We start from the raw sequence: 17,907 nt of genomic DNA on the forward strand, positions 1-17,907 counted from the left end.
TCATCTGGACTTGGGGTGGTGAGGGTCCAATCCCAGGAGAGGTATTATTGGAGACAGGATGGTCAGGGGGCCTCACTGAGAAGCTGATGCTTAAGTTCGAGTGTAGTTAAGGGAATGAGACAAGTAGATATCTAGGGAAAAAGAGTTAAGGTCAAGTCCACATACACAGGCCCACAGGTAGAATCACATCTTAAGGAAACACAGCCTAAGGCAGGTGCTTGCTGCATGGATGAGAAAAACAGAAGCATAAAAAGGCTAAGTGCCCTCTTAGGGTCGTGTAGTGAGCATGTGACGTGACCAGGATTTCAAGCCACAGAAAAGTCCAAGACCCAAGGTCTGGTGTGGACCTGGATATGAAGTTTTAGAGTGTGTCCCAGGAACTGTGATGTGCACCCCTGATTTGATAATCTTGCCTGAACCATAGTTTCTTGTGAGAACATTCCTCTCTTCTGCCCCATGGCAGTCGTCTATTCCAGTAGTGGTCATAACGTCTCCCCACTGCAACCTCTGGGCACAGGGCCTGTAAAGGGCCAATGGCTGTATTCACACATGTTAACTTACTGAATGCTAACATGCAATTGTATGGGCCACAGGCCAGGCCCTCACCCACATTTAAGGATGTTCTAACAGCTTCTCTTTCCTTCTAACAGCAATAGCTATGCTCCCTGCCTACTCCTTACTTTCCTGCTCTACTCACACCTCCCTGTCAGGCTCCCCAGGGTACAAAATAAATAAATGAATGAGCAAGAACATAGAAGAACAGTCCCTCTCTGCTGTTTGCTCTGGGTTTTTAATAGGCTACCCCTATCCCTACTGTAATTACATGGTAAAGGGCCACGCTGTTGCAATTTTGTTTTGTTCTATAATTGGGTTAGTCAGGCACTAACCAGATGTTCAACTATAGACTCCCACCTTTCACCAACCGCCCTTCCCCCACATAATGCAATTCTCCCAATGTATTTGTTCACTCACCGCCCTCCCTCAATTAGAACAGCCCCAAGAGATTCAGGCTTCCTGGGGACAAATATGGGGGTCAGCTATTAAGGTATGAATTTCAACTCTCAGAACCACCAGGAAAATGTCACTGGAGATGACAATTCTTTAGCTTAGGTAATTCAGTTTCTTGGGCCCTTTCCCAGGGGCCACAGATTTAATTCCCACGACTATTTTTATTCCCACCTCCATTCCTTTAACTAGCTTTTCTGTCTCATCCCTCCTCGATTCTAACTTGGTGCCAGGTCACCGATACACTGGCCCCTTGACTCACAATCAGCTCTGCTTCCTGACTGGCAGCCCAAGCTTGAAGTCATGTGTGGAGTATTTAGACTCAACCCCTTTGGGGCTTCCACAGTCAGAATCTGCTAACTTGTCCCGCGCAACTATGTGAGGAAATCTCAGCTCCTGCCACATGGTCATGCCCCAGTGTACCTCCCAGGCACTCATGCCTCCTACCACTCCTGAAACAAAATTAAACAAATAACTTACACAGAGACTTGAAACGGAAAGTAATACAGGTATTTAAAGGGTTAGAAAAGGAGTAGAAAGTATGGAGTTATTCAAGCTGAGTAAGAGAAAGTGAAAGAAAGACATACTCATGGTTTGTAACACTGAGAAAGAATTTGAAAATCCTTTTCAAAACTAAAAAAAAGACTAAGTGACTTTCTGTCTCCACTAAAGACACATTCCACGATGGAATAACTGTTGTTTCTTTGAGAAAAATCAAGGCAACTCCAACATGGCACTGTGAGGCAAAAGAAAGAAATACTGCACTAGGTTCACCGTAGAGAGATCTCACCAACACCACTACTTTGAAAATGACATTAAGGTTATTAAAGAAGCTGCAAGACATGGGGGACAAATCGAAAATCAGGACAGCAATTAAAGTTAAACAATTAAGAAACACTATTACTTACACAGCAAAAAATACACAAACAAACCAACCACACAACCACAACAAAAAAGCAGTTTCCTAAAACATTTTCTCCATCAAATGGGCAGGACTACGCATTGGATAATTTGTTCCTACTTGGATGATGTCATCATGCTAGATTTAACTTCTTTTAATAACTAGTACATTTCAGTCATCTCTCACTTTCTCCCACATAAGATCAAACCAGCCTTTCAATGACCTACTTCATGAGTCATAATTTTTCTGTTTATGATTCAGAAAAATGTCTTCAGTCAGTATTTCCCAGACTGCTGTGGGTTTATTCCAAGAACCAATTTCATCTTCATTGGTTTCCTACAGGAAACCAGACCAACTTCCTATTATTTTATTTTCCTTACTTTTAGCATACTCTAGCCCACATCAAATTAACTGGAAGTGAGAGTGATAGGAGACTTTATTCCACACAAACAGAAGCCAACACAAACAATATCCAGTCTAGAAGTCACAGATTCAAAATTAAATGCAAATATGTGCTAATATTAGAACCTTTTTTCAAAAGGACACCAAACCAAATAACAAGAAATTTAATTAATCTTATGGCAAACATTACACTGTCAGAAGTAACTTTTTTTGTCTAAATATATCTATGAATACAATAAATTCTACGAAGCTGATTAATATAGAGAAATTAACTATAAGAAACAAAATATGTATTTTTTCATCCTAATTCCTTCCCTAACAAGCTACTAGAAAAAAAAAAAACAATTGCAACCCACCATGGAGAGCCCTGGAGAGGTGAGGGAACACAGCAGCATGCTGCCAGCATGACAGGTGAGCAGTCTGTGATCACATGGCGCCATCATCTCAAGCCCCTTCCCCACGCCCACTCTGGCCAAGACTAAGCCTGTCCACAGATCACAGCATAAACAGTGGTACGGAACAGGGATTTCGAAGGACATTCTAAGAGGAGCTGTTCATACTAAGTACTTGAGAAGTATTTATTATCTCAGACTATGTACAATTCAGAAAAAGAGGTTTCTGAATATCAAGAACTTTGATATAAACATATATCAAATTCACTTTCCATTCTTATAACTCCTGACTGCAGACGTAGTTTTGGGCTTTAAAAGCTCATTAAGTCATTAACTAGTAAGTAATAGGATTATTTTACATCAAACTCAAAAACCTATATATTAAAGGCAAAGGTCTAAGAAGAAAGCATTTAAGGAACATACTTTATATGGATAAACCAAGAAACCTGAAACACTAGAACAAGGGTTCTCAAAGTGCGGTTCCCAGACCAGGGACAGCATCATCTGGACACATCCTAAAAATGCAAGTTGTAAGACCCCACCCTAGACCTAAAGAATCAAGGACTCTGAAGAGAGGCCTGGCAACCCACACATGATGCTACAAGCTTTATCTATCATATTCTCTCTTGTCCCTCTACATAAAAATTTCTGGAAAAAAATGCATTCAATTTGCATTTCCCTTATAACCTCTCAAATTCTAAATCCCCTGAACGCTGGCTAAGTTCTTCTGTCACGTCACTAAAATGTTCCTTTAAAACGTCACAAATCCTCGCTGGCCTAACTGGCAAGGCTGGTGACTTTTCCTGGTCCTTATTCTCCTAGCCTCATCTCCTCTTGCTTGCACTGACCCAATTTCTTGACTGCCATGGCACAATCCCACTCTCTGCCTCCTCCACTTCTGTCATCAGCCCTATTCGTCCTCATCCTACCCTCTCACTATCAGCCCGTTTCCAAGATTCAATCTTCAGTCCTCTACCCGTCTTTCTCCAGTTACTACTTGGCATCTTTAAGACCTCAAGGCTGAATATAAACCTCTGTACCCTAGATCTCTCTCAAAACTCACAGCATATTTGAAGCTTCCTTATAGCCTGCTTCCCTTGAATGTCCTTCAAGTAATGTCAGTAAAATGTTTCCAAAAGGAAACTTATTTCTCCAACCCCACTCCCAAAGTTCCTCCTTGAATGTGGGTTTCTAGTACTGGTTCTATTGACCTTCTGGTCCCCTGGGCACTGAAGCCCTGGGTTTCCCTCTTCTCTAGTGGCCACATCAGTGCATAGAGGAATCAGCCCCACCTGGCATCCTGTTTCATTCCTCACTCCCACCCCCATTTCTTGTGACACCGTCCTCATCCAGCAACTTCCTAGCTCTTCTTAAGCCCTACCTCTAGACTCTTACCTCTAGAAGTCATCACTGAATATATCTTCCCCCATTCAAAACATGGGTAGGCTGCCCAGGCACAGCCCAGCTTCCTACCTGGCCTTACCTCACATTTCTCCTCATACTGGTTCTGCTCAGCTCATCTAGAATGCTCATGACGCTGCAAACATGTCCCAAGTTTTCCCACTTCTCTTTGCCTCATATTATTACCCCCGTTTCAACTATTAGTTTCCCGCTATGTCTGTAACTCTGTAACTGTCCCCTCTATACCTCAACACCAGAGCCAGTGTCGGTTCCACCTTGCACTATCCATCATACACTCAGACGGAAGTTCTCTCTTACCCTCCTCTAAAGAGTCAGACATTTGTGCCAATCACCCCTACTAAAGTTGAAACCCCCACAGCAGAGGTGTATCTGACACATCTTTTTGTACTGTACCATGCATGCATGACACCTTGCATGAGGTATGCACTCAATAAATGTTTATTGGAAGATCAAATGACCTTACAAACCAAAATTCTCACTGAAGCACTGAAGAGTACCATTTCTGCCCATTAACCAACCATTAAGAAAAGCAGCCAAAATATCATTAAAAAAAGATAAACTTCACATGTGTAGCAATGTAGAGGGAATCAACTCAATCACCTATGATTTCTATCACTTATGGTACAACCACACCAGAATGATAACAAAACACTATCATGATCACTACAACTAAGAAAACAACTATAACATATTTCTGAACTTAAATATGTTTTGGAGAAAGGAAAGAATCAGCCCATTTAATACTAAATGACAAGGGGAAGGTCTTCTATAAATAAACCTTTATAAAAATTTTCTGCATCTTTCATTACAATTTTTAGCTCCTAGAGGTGATAAACTATCTATGATTACAAAGGAAACTTCTCAATCTAAAGGAAACTGAATAACAGAATGTTCATTCCAAAACATTCTGTTTTGTCCGGAAGATACTCTCATGGCTGGTCAGGAAGGTCAAGAAGCAGCCAGATGAATTATAATGTGGAAGATAGACTGACTACCTCAATTAGGGAAAAATACAGTCTTCATTCCTGGAATGATAAAAAGTCACCGCGTCTCTATAGGAAAGAAGGGATGTAATTTCTCAAGCACAGTATGCATAAGAGACTTTCCAAAATGAAAAAACACACGGAGAATCATTTAGAAAAACAGCTACGCTGTAACCTAAAGACCCTGATACCTTCCACAGACTTTGGTGAAAGTCTGGATATAGAACAGAATCATCACAGATTCAGAAAAGAAAAATGTTTCTTCGTAGACAGCACAGGCAGATATGAGGTATCTTCATTCATCAATATGTAGCCATCCTTCAAGGTTAACATTTGAAAGAGATACGTATAATGAAAACTGATAATCAGTTATAAGATTGAGTTTATTGCTATGTTTCTCTCACTATGTTCTCCACTTGGTTTCATTTTATCTAGTTCATGACTTCTTCCTTAAACAAGCAGAGGTATATAGAATAGGCATTTAGCTTCCATTCTATGCAAACTTGGGGATACAGAAAAATAACCAATCACCTAAGAAAAACTTTCTGAAATAAGACTCCTGTACTTGTTCATTAAATAGCAAAAAAAAACAAAAAACAAAAAACAAAAAAAAACCTCATAGATTTTCTGGACTTTTGGGGGGCTTTTATAACTTAAGAGTTACTTGCTTTTTTTCTAAGGTCCACTAACCATCCTGTCTGAACAAGTATCTAAATAGAACTCCTATCATTCATGGCTTCAGATTTCACTTATTCATGTGAGCAGGAGGACACAGCAACAAAAACTTGAATTAAGCAGATCCCTAGAACCCTAAGGATGGGCCTGTGATATTTACTGTGATTCCTTCCAGAATGCAAATAGAGGGGAAAATCCACATTGGCTATATCACACTGAGGAGGAGAGAGACTAAAAAGCTTTCTTCCAATGATTTTTACTATTCACAATTAAAAAGTTAATTCAGCTAATTTTAACATATTATTGGGACTCAAAAATATTCTCTCAGCCAGTAGTTTAGCCACTACCAAAAATTGATATTAACATAAAGGTTTTAATTAATTACATCTTCCAACATTTTAACAAAATATTTAATTTACAATCTGTTATTTGAAATGGCAGAAAACACATCCATGGGCCTCATGGCTACAGGGAACAACCCAAAATAAACAAATACTGCTATTTCAATATTAGTGGTAAGGTTTTATCATATTGTTCAATAACAGACAAGAGACTTTTAAAAAATCTATGAGTACTTCAATTAGGATTAATTCTCAAACTAACACTGACAATTCAACTTGAAGACTAAGACCAGTGATTATATTACTGCACTGAGAAGCAGCAGACATAAGTAAAATACAGAACGCCACAGAAACACAGCCAGAGAAATCCTAATGAAAATGCTTACTTTGACGTGGCTCTGGGCTCCAAGGTTGTAGATCTCTGTGGGCTTTACTTCATTAATGATCTTCACAAGGCAGGTACTGTCAGTGAGATCGCCATAGTGCAACTTCATGTCTTCAGGATACAAAAACATCCCATTAGATAGAGAAAAGCATTCAGGAAACAAAAACATACCATTAGATAGAGAAAAGCAACATAAGCTCAATTTTTAAAAATATCAAAATTGAAATGCATATTTGGAAAGTCTGAAAACCAGGGTCAAAATGGAAATGCTGTACTGATGGTTCTGGAGTAGCAGAATATAACTGTCATCTTTAACCTAAATAATAGAAAGATAGCTACATAATGCCTATGTCTGTAAAAGATTTTGGTGATAAACTCAGAAACACTTTTTTTAAAGCACAGTATCATGAACAAGTTATACAATAACATATCTTAGGGCTCCAGGTGGTTGTAAGATGTGTTCTGCAAGAATGAGATTCAGAAAAAGAAAACCTTGTAATAACATGTACACCATCTAAAGCAATCTATAACACTGATGATGATGAAGACAGCTCTCTTTTTTTTAGATACTTTTATCTAGTAATTTTTAAGTACTTTATAAACATCAACCTTAGGCCCTGTCTGAATGCCTGATGTGGTGACATAATTGATTGAAGGACAACTCCTAAATCTAAACAGATCCTTACACTGACTTCATTAGCATAAGAATTTGACACATGTGGATGGGTGACTTACTAACTTGATCTTTTCATCATTTTTACATAATATTGATCTATGTCTACATCCAATAGCAAGACTTTTCTGAAATTTGCACAAAAACAATAACAATTTTCAAAGACAATGCACTTAATGACTTAAAGTGGAAAGCCTTTTACTGTAGACAACTGCATCATCTTCCTGATGCTGTCACTAGCTATACAAGCAGCCCAAACCTTCAAATATGCGGGGTTGAGGGGTGAATACAAAACCACATATGGTTTACAAGCTGACTGTATCGTCCTTGCTGGCTGGAAAAAACTGGCCACATAATGCAGGCTGAACTTGGAGTTAAAATCCCTGTGTCCTGGTGCCAGCTCTGCCTTCTTCACAGTGTGCAACCTCAGAAAACTCATAACCTCTCTGTCTCCATTTCCTCAACTATAAAGTGCTCTCTGGGTCTCCCTATCCACCTCAGGAGTTACCATAAGCTCAAACAAGAAACCAGTCTGCTTGTGCTATATAAACTGTACAGCTACATACAGACAAATTAACAAAAGTAGCAAAACAACTGCAAATACTGACAATGATCAGTCATTTAGAACAGTTTTGATTGCCATTTATTTGGGCCTATCTTCGCAAATTATTTTTAAAAATAATTAAATATACAAAGATTGTTTAAATTGATTAAATTGGACCGAATATAAAAAGCGGGTCGGTGCACTGCCAGTATGGAACTGCTCTTACTTGAGGGGATAGGGACACCTGCAGAGGGGTGATCAAAGGCATGCCCTTCCTTGGTCTCTCCAAGCCATCTACTACATAGCCTTCTAACAGCCAAACCATCATGACACTATGGCCTAGGGCAGTGAGCAGGGAAGGTTTTCAAGGTATGTAAATCGTATTCAGTGCAGTAATTCATGGGTAAATATGGGTAAATAATTGTAACTTGTTGGGCTTTGACAAAAATGACATTTGAAAACACCTTATCTGAGCATAGGAACATCTGAAAACACCTTATAGAAAGAGATTCTAGAAAAAGAAAATGACTTACTTCCTTCAATGTGAGCCTGGGGATTCTTATACAGATGCTCAATTCGACCCGTATTAAATGAACTGGACCGCCGTACAATTCCATGGACCTGAGTTTTTACAGTGTGGAAAGATAAATGTGCAATGAGGACTAATAAACAACTTCTTTAGCTAATGTTTAGCTTTATGAAAAAAATGACTTGTAAGCATTATTTTAAATTATTAGAAATAGTCCCACTGCTTACTTTCTCCCCAACCACTGTCCACCAGCTACCAACATCCTACCTCTGTCTTTCCCCAGCGATTTTACTGCCAATCTCAACAAACGTAATCAGGTAATTATGTGACTTCATGCTTAGTTGTAGATACTCAAATGTCTCCTTTTCCAAACACACACACTTACAGCCTAACTGCTGACAAAAATATCTTTTCCATTTGAAACTGAAGACAGACCATTTGAGGCCATATCGGTAAAACGGCGTTTGTGGCCTGCTTAACACAGAGCACAAGGCCATCACATCTTCTCAGTGGCCTCAGAGCTTGCATTTTGCATCTACTGTATGTATTTCTGGAGCCACAGACATAATCACAGAGCAGATGTTACTATGCAGCTAAGTAGAAAAGTCAGAAAGCTAAAGAGCATGGGTAAGAGACAACATTTACGTACTACTCGATTTAAGAGCTAAAGAAAACTCAAATGAAGAGAGGATTCTTAAAATTGTTTTATCTTGACTTAACCATAGGTGGGGGGCAGGGGGAAAGTTGATAAAACAGGAATGTAATGCATACTTGCCTGATATTGAAGAAAAGACTATTTGTGTCTGACACACAGGAGAAATTGTTCCAGACCTGGTCCCACTTCCTTCTCATGTCAAGATTGCTCCCTTTGTGCTGCCAATGCTAACACCAGCTTATGTCACCAGCTGCCCAAGTTCCAGTTCTACTGGTGGCAGTTTTAATCCTTGACTTATTTTAGAAGTGTGCCTTCTTATGTTGAAAAGTTCATTTGCAGCTGAATATACTTCTATATTTTAACTCAATCATTTCTATTTCAAACCAAAATTAATCCTTGGTATGACTCAAATATTCCAAATACGGAGGTAAATTATAAGAATATAAGACTTTCTTTCAAACAGAAAGAAATGTCATCATTTTAAAATGGCATACATGAGAAATTGACTTCTGCGAAGGATACAACACACCCACAGTTAATATTTCTGTTGGTTAGTTGCTTTGGAAGAAAAGCACTCATCAACATTATTTCCCAAAAGAACGAAACCCAAGAAAAGTTGGTAAACACGAAAATATTTTAGGAAAGGAACTTCGCAAACTTGGTTTCACGTTTTAGGAGGCAAACATTCAACCCTAGGAAGCATTAAATTGAGATTTGGCTATACGTATCCACTTCTTAATTTAAACGTGGAGAAAACGCTAATTTTAAGCTTATCTGTTCTACTTCATGATCTCCAGTTTTTCAGGTTGCTACTTAATTGTAAAGTTGAACTGCTCTATAAACTTAATTTTAACAAAAAGTATATATTTCACATATATACTTATACATAGCAAAACTTGTGTTTACTATCAAAGTTACTTATAAAATAGATTTCTCAGATGTAAATTGTTTTACTAAATAGAAAAGAATGTCTATATTCTAAAAACAGTAATTTAAGTTTGACAATGAAAAGAATAACAATAGTGTTATTTAGGCTATCTTCTCTAGATTGCTGGATTCTGGGGAAGTCACACATTCCAACAGCCCAAAATATAGAGACATGCCATTTATTAATATATATTCATTACATATAAACATAAAAAGCTTTGACAAAAATATTAAATGATTTTGATGCATTCCATCTAAAATGCAGACAACTAAACAAAGTCAAGCCAATCATAACCAACACTTTACTGTCACATTAAAAATCAAAAGCATTAAGCACTGGTTGCTTTTTTTTTTAAATCAAGTGTTTTAATTTCCTCTAACTCCCAACATTTGGTATGTGTACACAGGGAAAGAAAGACCTGCCAAATGCTTAATCCATGACAGCAGGTATTATTCTAAGAACTAATGAAAGCTGGGTCTGTCTGCTTCTGAGACAGGTGAAATACAAACTTCAAGACAAGCCAAAATGTGTGCACACCGCATAATCTAGTTAAGAATTTGAGATTAGCAGCTTTCTCTTTACAGAAGGGATGTAGGTAGAGCTTTTTGTTTGTTTTTATAAGGATTTTGGGAGAAAAAGATATGAGGTGTTAGGAACCAAACTGAAAAGATAAAAGAGCTGAATTTGGCTTTATATAAACTTAATCAAAATCATTACAAAGTTATAGTAGTTCAAAAGCAAAATATAATTCTCAAACACTGAGGTCTTACAATAAATGAAAATGAGTTTTTTGACAAATTTCGTGTCCCACTTAACAAGGTGATAAAAAGGAAAATTTCAAGTTCCTTCCATCTGAAACAAAGTTGACTTAACTTCAAAATCCACAGTCAGATCAGGTAACATAACAGAAATGCTTTATTATTTATTAATTATGATCAAGAAAATGGAAAATTATTATCACTGAATTTCAAATTCTTAGTGTCTAGATTTCTCTTGGAGGCGAGGATGACTCCCAGGGATGGTTAATGTCACTCACCTTTTGAAAAGTATAGATGATTTAAGTAATATCAATAGCTAACACTTACACAGCAATGATCATGTTAGACACCGTTCTCTGTCTGTATTAAATCACTTAATCATCACAACAACCTTACTATGATATTACTGGTCCCATTCCATGAATGAGGACGTTGCCTGAGATAACACAGCTAGTAAGTGGCAACGTTAAAGGACATAGACTTGGTCAACCCTGCCAACACTCAGTATAGTTTCAACATGAAATCCGTAAAAGCTTAGCCCTTTTTTTAATCAAAGTATAAAGGCTTCTGGGATAACAACCCAGAAGAAAAATAGTTCAAGGATTCTCACAGATTAAGAAAGAAAGTATAGCAACTCCATGTTCTAACAAAAAATCTCCCAGAGATAACAATGGGACTAACCTTATATCCATTTCTTTTCTATGCTGATACTTCATGTCACAGTTTACCTATTCTTTATTTTAAATTCGGATACGTTGTGTTGTAGCTGTTACCAAGTTATTTAATATATTTTCATACAGTCCCAGATTTTAGCTTTTAAAGGATTCAACATTGTCTTTACTTCTCTGGTTTTCCTCTGTACTTAGTGCAAAATGGGTACAAAAGTGTGTTGTTGGTTTATCTCCTAACACTGGTGCTGGAAACGCAATGAGAACTAGAGCGCGCTTTCATAAAAAGCTTCATTTCTGTCAATCCTCCGTTTTCCCTTATGACAGGAAGAAATGCAAACAGCTCCAGCTTCCTAGGCAACAGAACATGCCTGCTACTCAGGAATACTCATTAATGAATCCAACTAAAGAGCCGATTAAAGATCAGTGTCCACTGGCTTGTCCACATTAGACTCCATTTCACTCTGCTACCTCCATATCAATAAGCCCATGAGTCCCACAGAGCTCCACTGGGCTAAGTATTTTCCATATACTGTCTTATCTAATCTTCACAACTACCTCGAGAGATAGGTGTGCTTATCATCCCCATTTACAGAAAAGGCAACTAAGTCTCAGAGGGGTCGAGTGACTTGCCCAGGGTCACGGAGCCTGCAAGTGGCAGAGGAAAAGTGAGACACAGGTGTCCAGTACCCAGCCTGAGGCTCCTTTGCCACAGCGAGCTAACCACTTTGTCCACCCCTCTGGCTCTGTACTGGTCAACAGGGATAAAGGAGAATGATCCTCTGCACTTCAGCAATGTGTAGAATTAAGTGTATAGCGTAATCAAAGAGCGACTGTCCATAAAACCCAAGAATTCTTGGGTTTCCTCATTATGAGATGACACCTATAGGTAATAAAGAATGAAAGAGTGTTACATCCATTCTCCTTATGCTCTCCTTAACATTTAATCCTGAGCAAAATTCAAGAAACAAACAGCATTAAAAGCTGTCCCTTTAAACTTTTAAATTGAGTCGCTTCTCAGTGAGAAGTAACGCTTCACTTTTTCATTTCAAACGGTTCATTCAGAGCATGATCAGATGTGTGGATTTCAGTGGCCATATCTGATGGCAAGGCCCCATGGCTTCAGGAATCTAAATGTGCATGAGGTGATACAAAGTGATTAACCATAACTAACCAATCTGTTAGTATACGCTATTGCTTTTCAAGTCATCTGCAAATGCCTATTTTTGCTTTAAGGCTAGCTAAGTTATTTGCACTTTCATTTTGCTTTTCTGATGGGAGAAAAAGTAAAGGAGTGCATGTGACTGTGCTGCATGAATTCCATACACAGGGTTTGTTTCTGCCCACACCACCCACCATCACTACCTCACCCACCTGGCCCTGCTCTCCTGCACGGTCCCCTCCAGGTGACTGTGGCCTCTCCACAGTGCCCATGCCTTACCGCTGCTAACCAGCGGTTTCAAAGTGCACGGTCCCCTCCAGGTGACTGTGGCCTCTCCAAACTGCCCATGCCTTACCGCTGCTAACCAGCGGTTTCAAAGCGCACGGTCCCCTCCAGGTGACTGTGGCCTCTCCACACTGCCCATGCCTTACCGCTGCTAACCAGAGGTTTCAAAGCGCACGGTCCCCTCCAGGTGACTGTGGCCTCTCCACACTGCCCATGCCTTACCGCAGGTGACTGTGGCCTCTCCACACTGCCCATGCCTTACCGCTGCTAACCAGCGGTTTCAAAGCGCACGGTCCCCTCCAGGTGACTGTGGCCTCTCCACACTGCCCATGCCTTACCGCTGCTAACCAGCGGTTTCAAAGCGCACGGTCCCCTCCAGGTGACTGTGGCCTCTCCACACTGCCCATGCCTTACCGCAGGTGACTGTGGCCTCTCCACACTGCCCATGCCTTACCGCTGCTAACCAGAGGTTTCAAAGCGCACGGTCCCCTCCAGGTGACTGTGGCCTCTCCACAGTGCCCATGCCTTACCGCTGCTAACCAGCAGTTTCAAAGCTCACGGTCCCCTCCAGGTGACTGTGGCCTCTCCACACTGCCCATGCCTTACCGCTGCTAACCAGCGGTTTCAAAGCACACCGCTGGCCTTACCACTGCTAACCAACCAGTGTGCCTTTCTTTTCTAGAAAGAACAACTCAGCCTCAGCATCAAGCCTCTTCTTCACAGTGTTTATCTGTTCCTGGTTTGTCCTCTGCTATCCCTAAGTAGGTTGTTTCCAGCTGTTCCTGACCTTAGTAATATACCTCATACAAAGGCTAGATTCAAAATAATATGGTAACCCAGAGAAGCAAGGCCTAACGGATTTAAAATGTCTTAGGGTACCTTGTTCAACTTCATCATATGATTCAATCAATCACCTGATCTCATCTAAGCCTTTAGTTGTGGTGGTTTCTCTATCTGTAGTACCCAGGCAAGCAATGTCACACTGACTGCGGTCGTGTTAGAAAGAACAGTTCCCAGAGCCCTGAACCAGCCTTCTGTGTCTTAACAGGGCCTGAGTGATTCTGATGCACACTAAAGGCTGAGAGTCTGAAGTCTGTAAGCATCCAAAATTGCTGATGTTGACCACCACCACTGCCCCCCACCCCGAGTTCACACGTAATAAAATACGTCCCTCTCTCCCCCTACTTCATGCAATCTACTAACCCTATTCTTTTACTGATGGCCTTCAATAATCAGGGACTGCAGCTGATAATGTGGGAAATTTTCCAATGCAGCCAATCTGAAAAATTACTCTAACATTTACTTTGACCTAAGCATAAAAACATAAACCCTGTGCCACCATCAGATTCCTCTTAATGGTTTATTCTCGAGTTATACCAATCTCTTAAAATTGAGGACAGCAGCCTATTAAAATTGAATACAGTAGGATAAACACACTTACAGTCCCATGATATGCAGAGAGCTCACATTTCCCCTGGATTAGGAAGAGAACTAATTTCTGATTATGCTTTGTGGCTGTGTACTTTCCCGCTATAGTGTCAACCATGTTTCCTTCTATCAGTTTACGGATCTCTCTCCTAAACCTGTTTTCTCTCTCAACCATTGTTTCAGTGATAAATTCCTCCCATTAACTATGATTTTCCAAGTGGGCCTTCTATTGCCTTTTTGTACCAGAATAAAATCTGCTCTTACAATTTCAAATACCACAAAAACATCTGCAGCTTATCAGGCAGTTGTAGGTTCTTGTTACATCTATTTGCAAATCTCTCATCCTTCTTGTCTTCTGAGGTGTCTGCTAGTTCCTTAACAAGGGACACCTAAATGGAGATCTGCTTCTCTGCCTTTTCCAGTAACACTAACAGTACCAGGTGCTTGAGAATGGTTGCCATCTACACATCCAAACTCGCCCTGTCACTGTCACTGGGTCCACCATCACTGCAGTGCCCAGCCGTGCTCCCTCCTCCTCTGGACTAGACACAGATGCTGCCTGTTAACACCACCCTCACCTCCAGTCTCAGCCCACCTTGTCCCCCTAAGAGTGGATCTCAACACTCACGTGCTTTTGAGCATCACTTCTGACATGCCACCCCACTCCTCACAAGTGCAGCGATTTCTGCTCATTTTCTAGGTTCACTCGATCCACAACATCACTAATTCCTCTCTAGCCACCAAACATCTCTCAGCTGTCCCAAATATCTGAAACACAGGATGGGCATCTCTGCCAAGCTATTCCTTTTAATAGATATTAAGGCCTTAGGTTAATCTAGCCTGAATAAATATAGGTCTTTCTCTAAAACCAACACTTTGTACTACACATAACCTACTCTAAAACTCTCTGCTCTGTAGAATATGCATTTCTTTCTCGATTATTATAGCAACTGATGCATATGGACATACATATACATATGTACTTTCATAATTCCATTTATTTTGATATAATTACAAAATGTAGCATTAGCTATTAGATAAGGGTACAGAAGGTGCTAAACACATCTACTGTTACTTCTTCAAGTCTAAAAGTCAAGGCTCTCAGATTATGAGTTAAAAGAAAATTAACTTTTTTTCTTCAAATAATGTTGGCATTTAGATGCCAAATTCTTTCCTGTTGTGTTTCCATTTGCCCCAATTACACATTTTTAAAACAATGTACCAACAATTAGAATAAACAGATAATCCTAAAGTATTAATGTAAACATTCATAAAACAGATCAGAGCATACAGGCCACTGTAAAGGGTTTGTTTTTTTTTTCTGTATAGCATGAATTTATATACACGTATATATCTGAAAAACGTTCTTTAAAAAATTAAGTTGTACACACTTAGCACATCAAAATTAATATATAGAACTATTGTTTCTTTTAAGGAAAGGAGAAATGTGAAGACAACAACAAAAGCAGCAAATCTAAAAGTTTCAGCTCCATAAAATATATGGTTGCCTATTAGAAAAGAAAACCTCCAGGTATAAATTTTTCATTCAAGTTTGCCAACGATCAGCTTGGTTTTTATTGCTCTCTGTAATTTCTGAATTAAGTGACTTCATTGTGAGTAGGACTTTCTTATGAGACACATTACATCATAAATTAACCCGAATCATGTTACAGCTTAGCTTGCACAGGCTGCTGCGTTATCAGAGAATGTGGGAAGCGTGCACCACAGCTGAACACTGTGAGTGCAGGGGAGCCACCAGTGCTCACCAGCAGATAAACAGCACAATGGGTTGGCAGGCTCACAAGCCCAAAGACACATTCTTCCCTGGATTCTGATTTGTTATCTGCGTTTCAGTGGAAAACACACTCAGGAGGACGGCAGCAGAGGAAGCATGTGGCCGCTGCATGCGAGCAACCCCACCAGCCTGCGCTTGCTTCCCATTGAGTCACCCACCTCATAGCCTTTCTCCAGCAGGAACTCAGCCAGGTAGGAACCATCCTGGGAAGAAAGCAAAAATTGCAAAACGTCAGTCTCACAGTGGTATAGAAAGGTGGTCTAGATGAAGAGTTTTGAGAAAAGCATTTAAAAGGCTACCTAACTTAAGGACAATGGCAACCTAAAATAAAAATAACACCAATAATGTCGATAAATACCACATGGTGTTCCACTATACACAAAGCATTTTCACAAACAGTATTCATTTGAGCTCCACAGAAGACACAGAATGAAAGTGAAATTCAGGAAAGCGATATGCATCAACAGACAGCATGAAGTTTCAGAATCAGATGGATTTGGGTTTAGGTTTTGCCACTTACTAGTTGTGTGAAACATGTAGAATATGGGGGCAGAATGCCTTGGTGTCATAGCAACATAAAGCAGAAATCTTAGTAATTCTGCAGGGTCATTAAAAAAGATCACTGGGGGTCAGGCACAGTGGCCCACACCTATAATCCCGGTACTTTGGGAGGTCAAGGCAGGAGGATTACTTGCATCCAAGAGCTGGAGAATAGCCTGAGCAACACAGTGAGACCTTAGCACTATTAAAACAAAACAAAACAAAAAATTGGTGGAGATGGGGTCTGTGTTGCCCAGGCTGGTGTCAAACTCCTGGACACAAGTGATCTTCCCACCTTGGCCTCCTAAACTGTTGAATTACAGGTGTGAGCTACCATGCCCAGCCCAAAACATCTTTAAAAATTAGCCAGTCTTGGTGGCTCGTGCCTGTGGTACCAGCTACTCGGGAGGCTGAGGTGCGAGGATCACTTGAACCTGGGAGTTCGAGGCTGGAGTAAGCCATGATTGCAAAACTGCACTCCAGCCTGGGTGGCAGAGGGAGACGTCTCCAGAGGGAAAGAAAAAAAAAATCACTGGGGAAGGGATAAGATGGGAGCTAGGTGGGTTGGGGATATGGAAGGACTAGTGTGGAGAGGAAAAGACTCCACGGTAGAATAAAGAAGGCCAGGAGACGTGGAGGAAGGTGAGTACCTTTGGAGGGCTGGCCTTTCCAGGCAATGGCCACAGCTGGCTGCTAACCCTAGAGGTTCTGGAAAATCACTGAAGGCTTGAAAGGGTTTTAAGGTGGCAGGGAGCAGGGATGGGGATCAGATTTGTACTATTATGCACATACACAAATGAACTTTTAAAAAAAGAAGATAATCTCTTTTTTTATAAAATCATAAGTATTTCCTTTGTATTAATCTTAAATCATATAGCTAATTCCTGCCTTAAAATGAAGGTGTCTGACAAAATACAGAGATTCTCAACTGGTTCTTAATAATTCTTTTTAAAATATCTGGGTAGGGGTCTTCATTTGACCAAAAATATTTCATCTGCCACTTTTAGAGGGAAAGTATAATTAAACTATTTAATAGGTCAAAAGTTCAAAAATCACCATTCCGGAGGTGCTATAAAAAGTCACCAGCCTCTCTCAGAAAATAAATCCGTTAGACATCTTGCAGTCAATCCCATAACTGCTCCTCTGCTTTCTGCCCAACTAGAGGGTCCCCATCCATCTCATTCAGACGAAAAGATAAAAATGGGAAGCTCCAACCACTGGAAATTTGTGTCCTCAAAAGTGGTTGGGGACATTTGGGTTTTCTTTGGTTTCTTCAATTTAAATATCCCTTTGAGCTTCAAAAGCTCCTACTCCAGGGAAAAAAAACCACTATTCCAGGGAAAAAAAAAAAAACCTTTTTCTTATTAGTTGACCAAAAGCTGGAATTGGAAACACCCTATGGGTCCTGAAAATGAAAGGACTGCCAAGCGAGTGTT

The 17,907-nt window shown here is 40.0% G+C and overlaps 1 protein-coding gene across 1 annotated transcript in view; it reads right to left on the minus strand.

Moving 5' to 3' along the window:
• GMDS (GDP-mannose 4,6-dehydratase) overlaps positions 1-17,907 on the minus strand; it is a 616,989-nt gene that overhangs the window by 479,427 nt on the left and 119,655 nt on the right. The window contains exons 2-4 of the mRNA XM_054491027.2: positions 16,090-16,134; positions 8,257-8,344; positions 6,508-6,617 (exon numbers count right to left, since the gene is read on the minus strand). Of these exons, the coding sequence (XP_054347002.1) occupies positions 6,508-6,617; positions 8,257-8,344; positions 16,090-16,134 (243 nt within the window). The remainder of the gene's footprint in view (positions 1-6,507; positions 6,618-8,256; positions 8,345-16,089; positions 16,135-17,907) is intronic.

This window comes from Pongo pygmaeus, chromosome 5, assembly GCF_028885625.2.
Source record: "Pongo pygmaeus isolate AG05252 chromosome 5, NHGRI_mPonPyg2-v2.0_pri, whole genome shotgun sequence".
Taxonomy (NCBI): domain Eukaryota; kingdom Metazoa; phylum Chordata; class Mammalia; order Primates; family Hominidae; genus Pongo; species Pongo pygmaeus.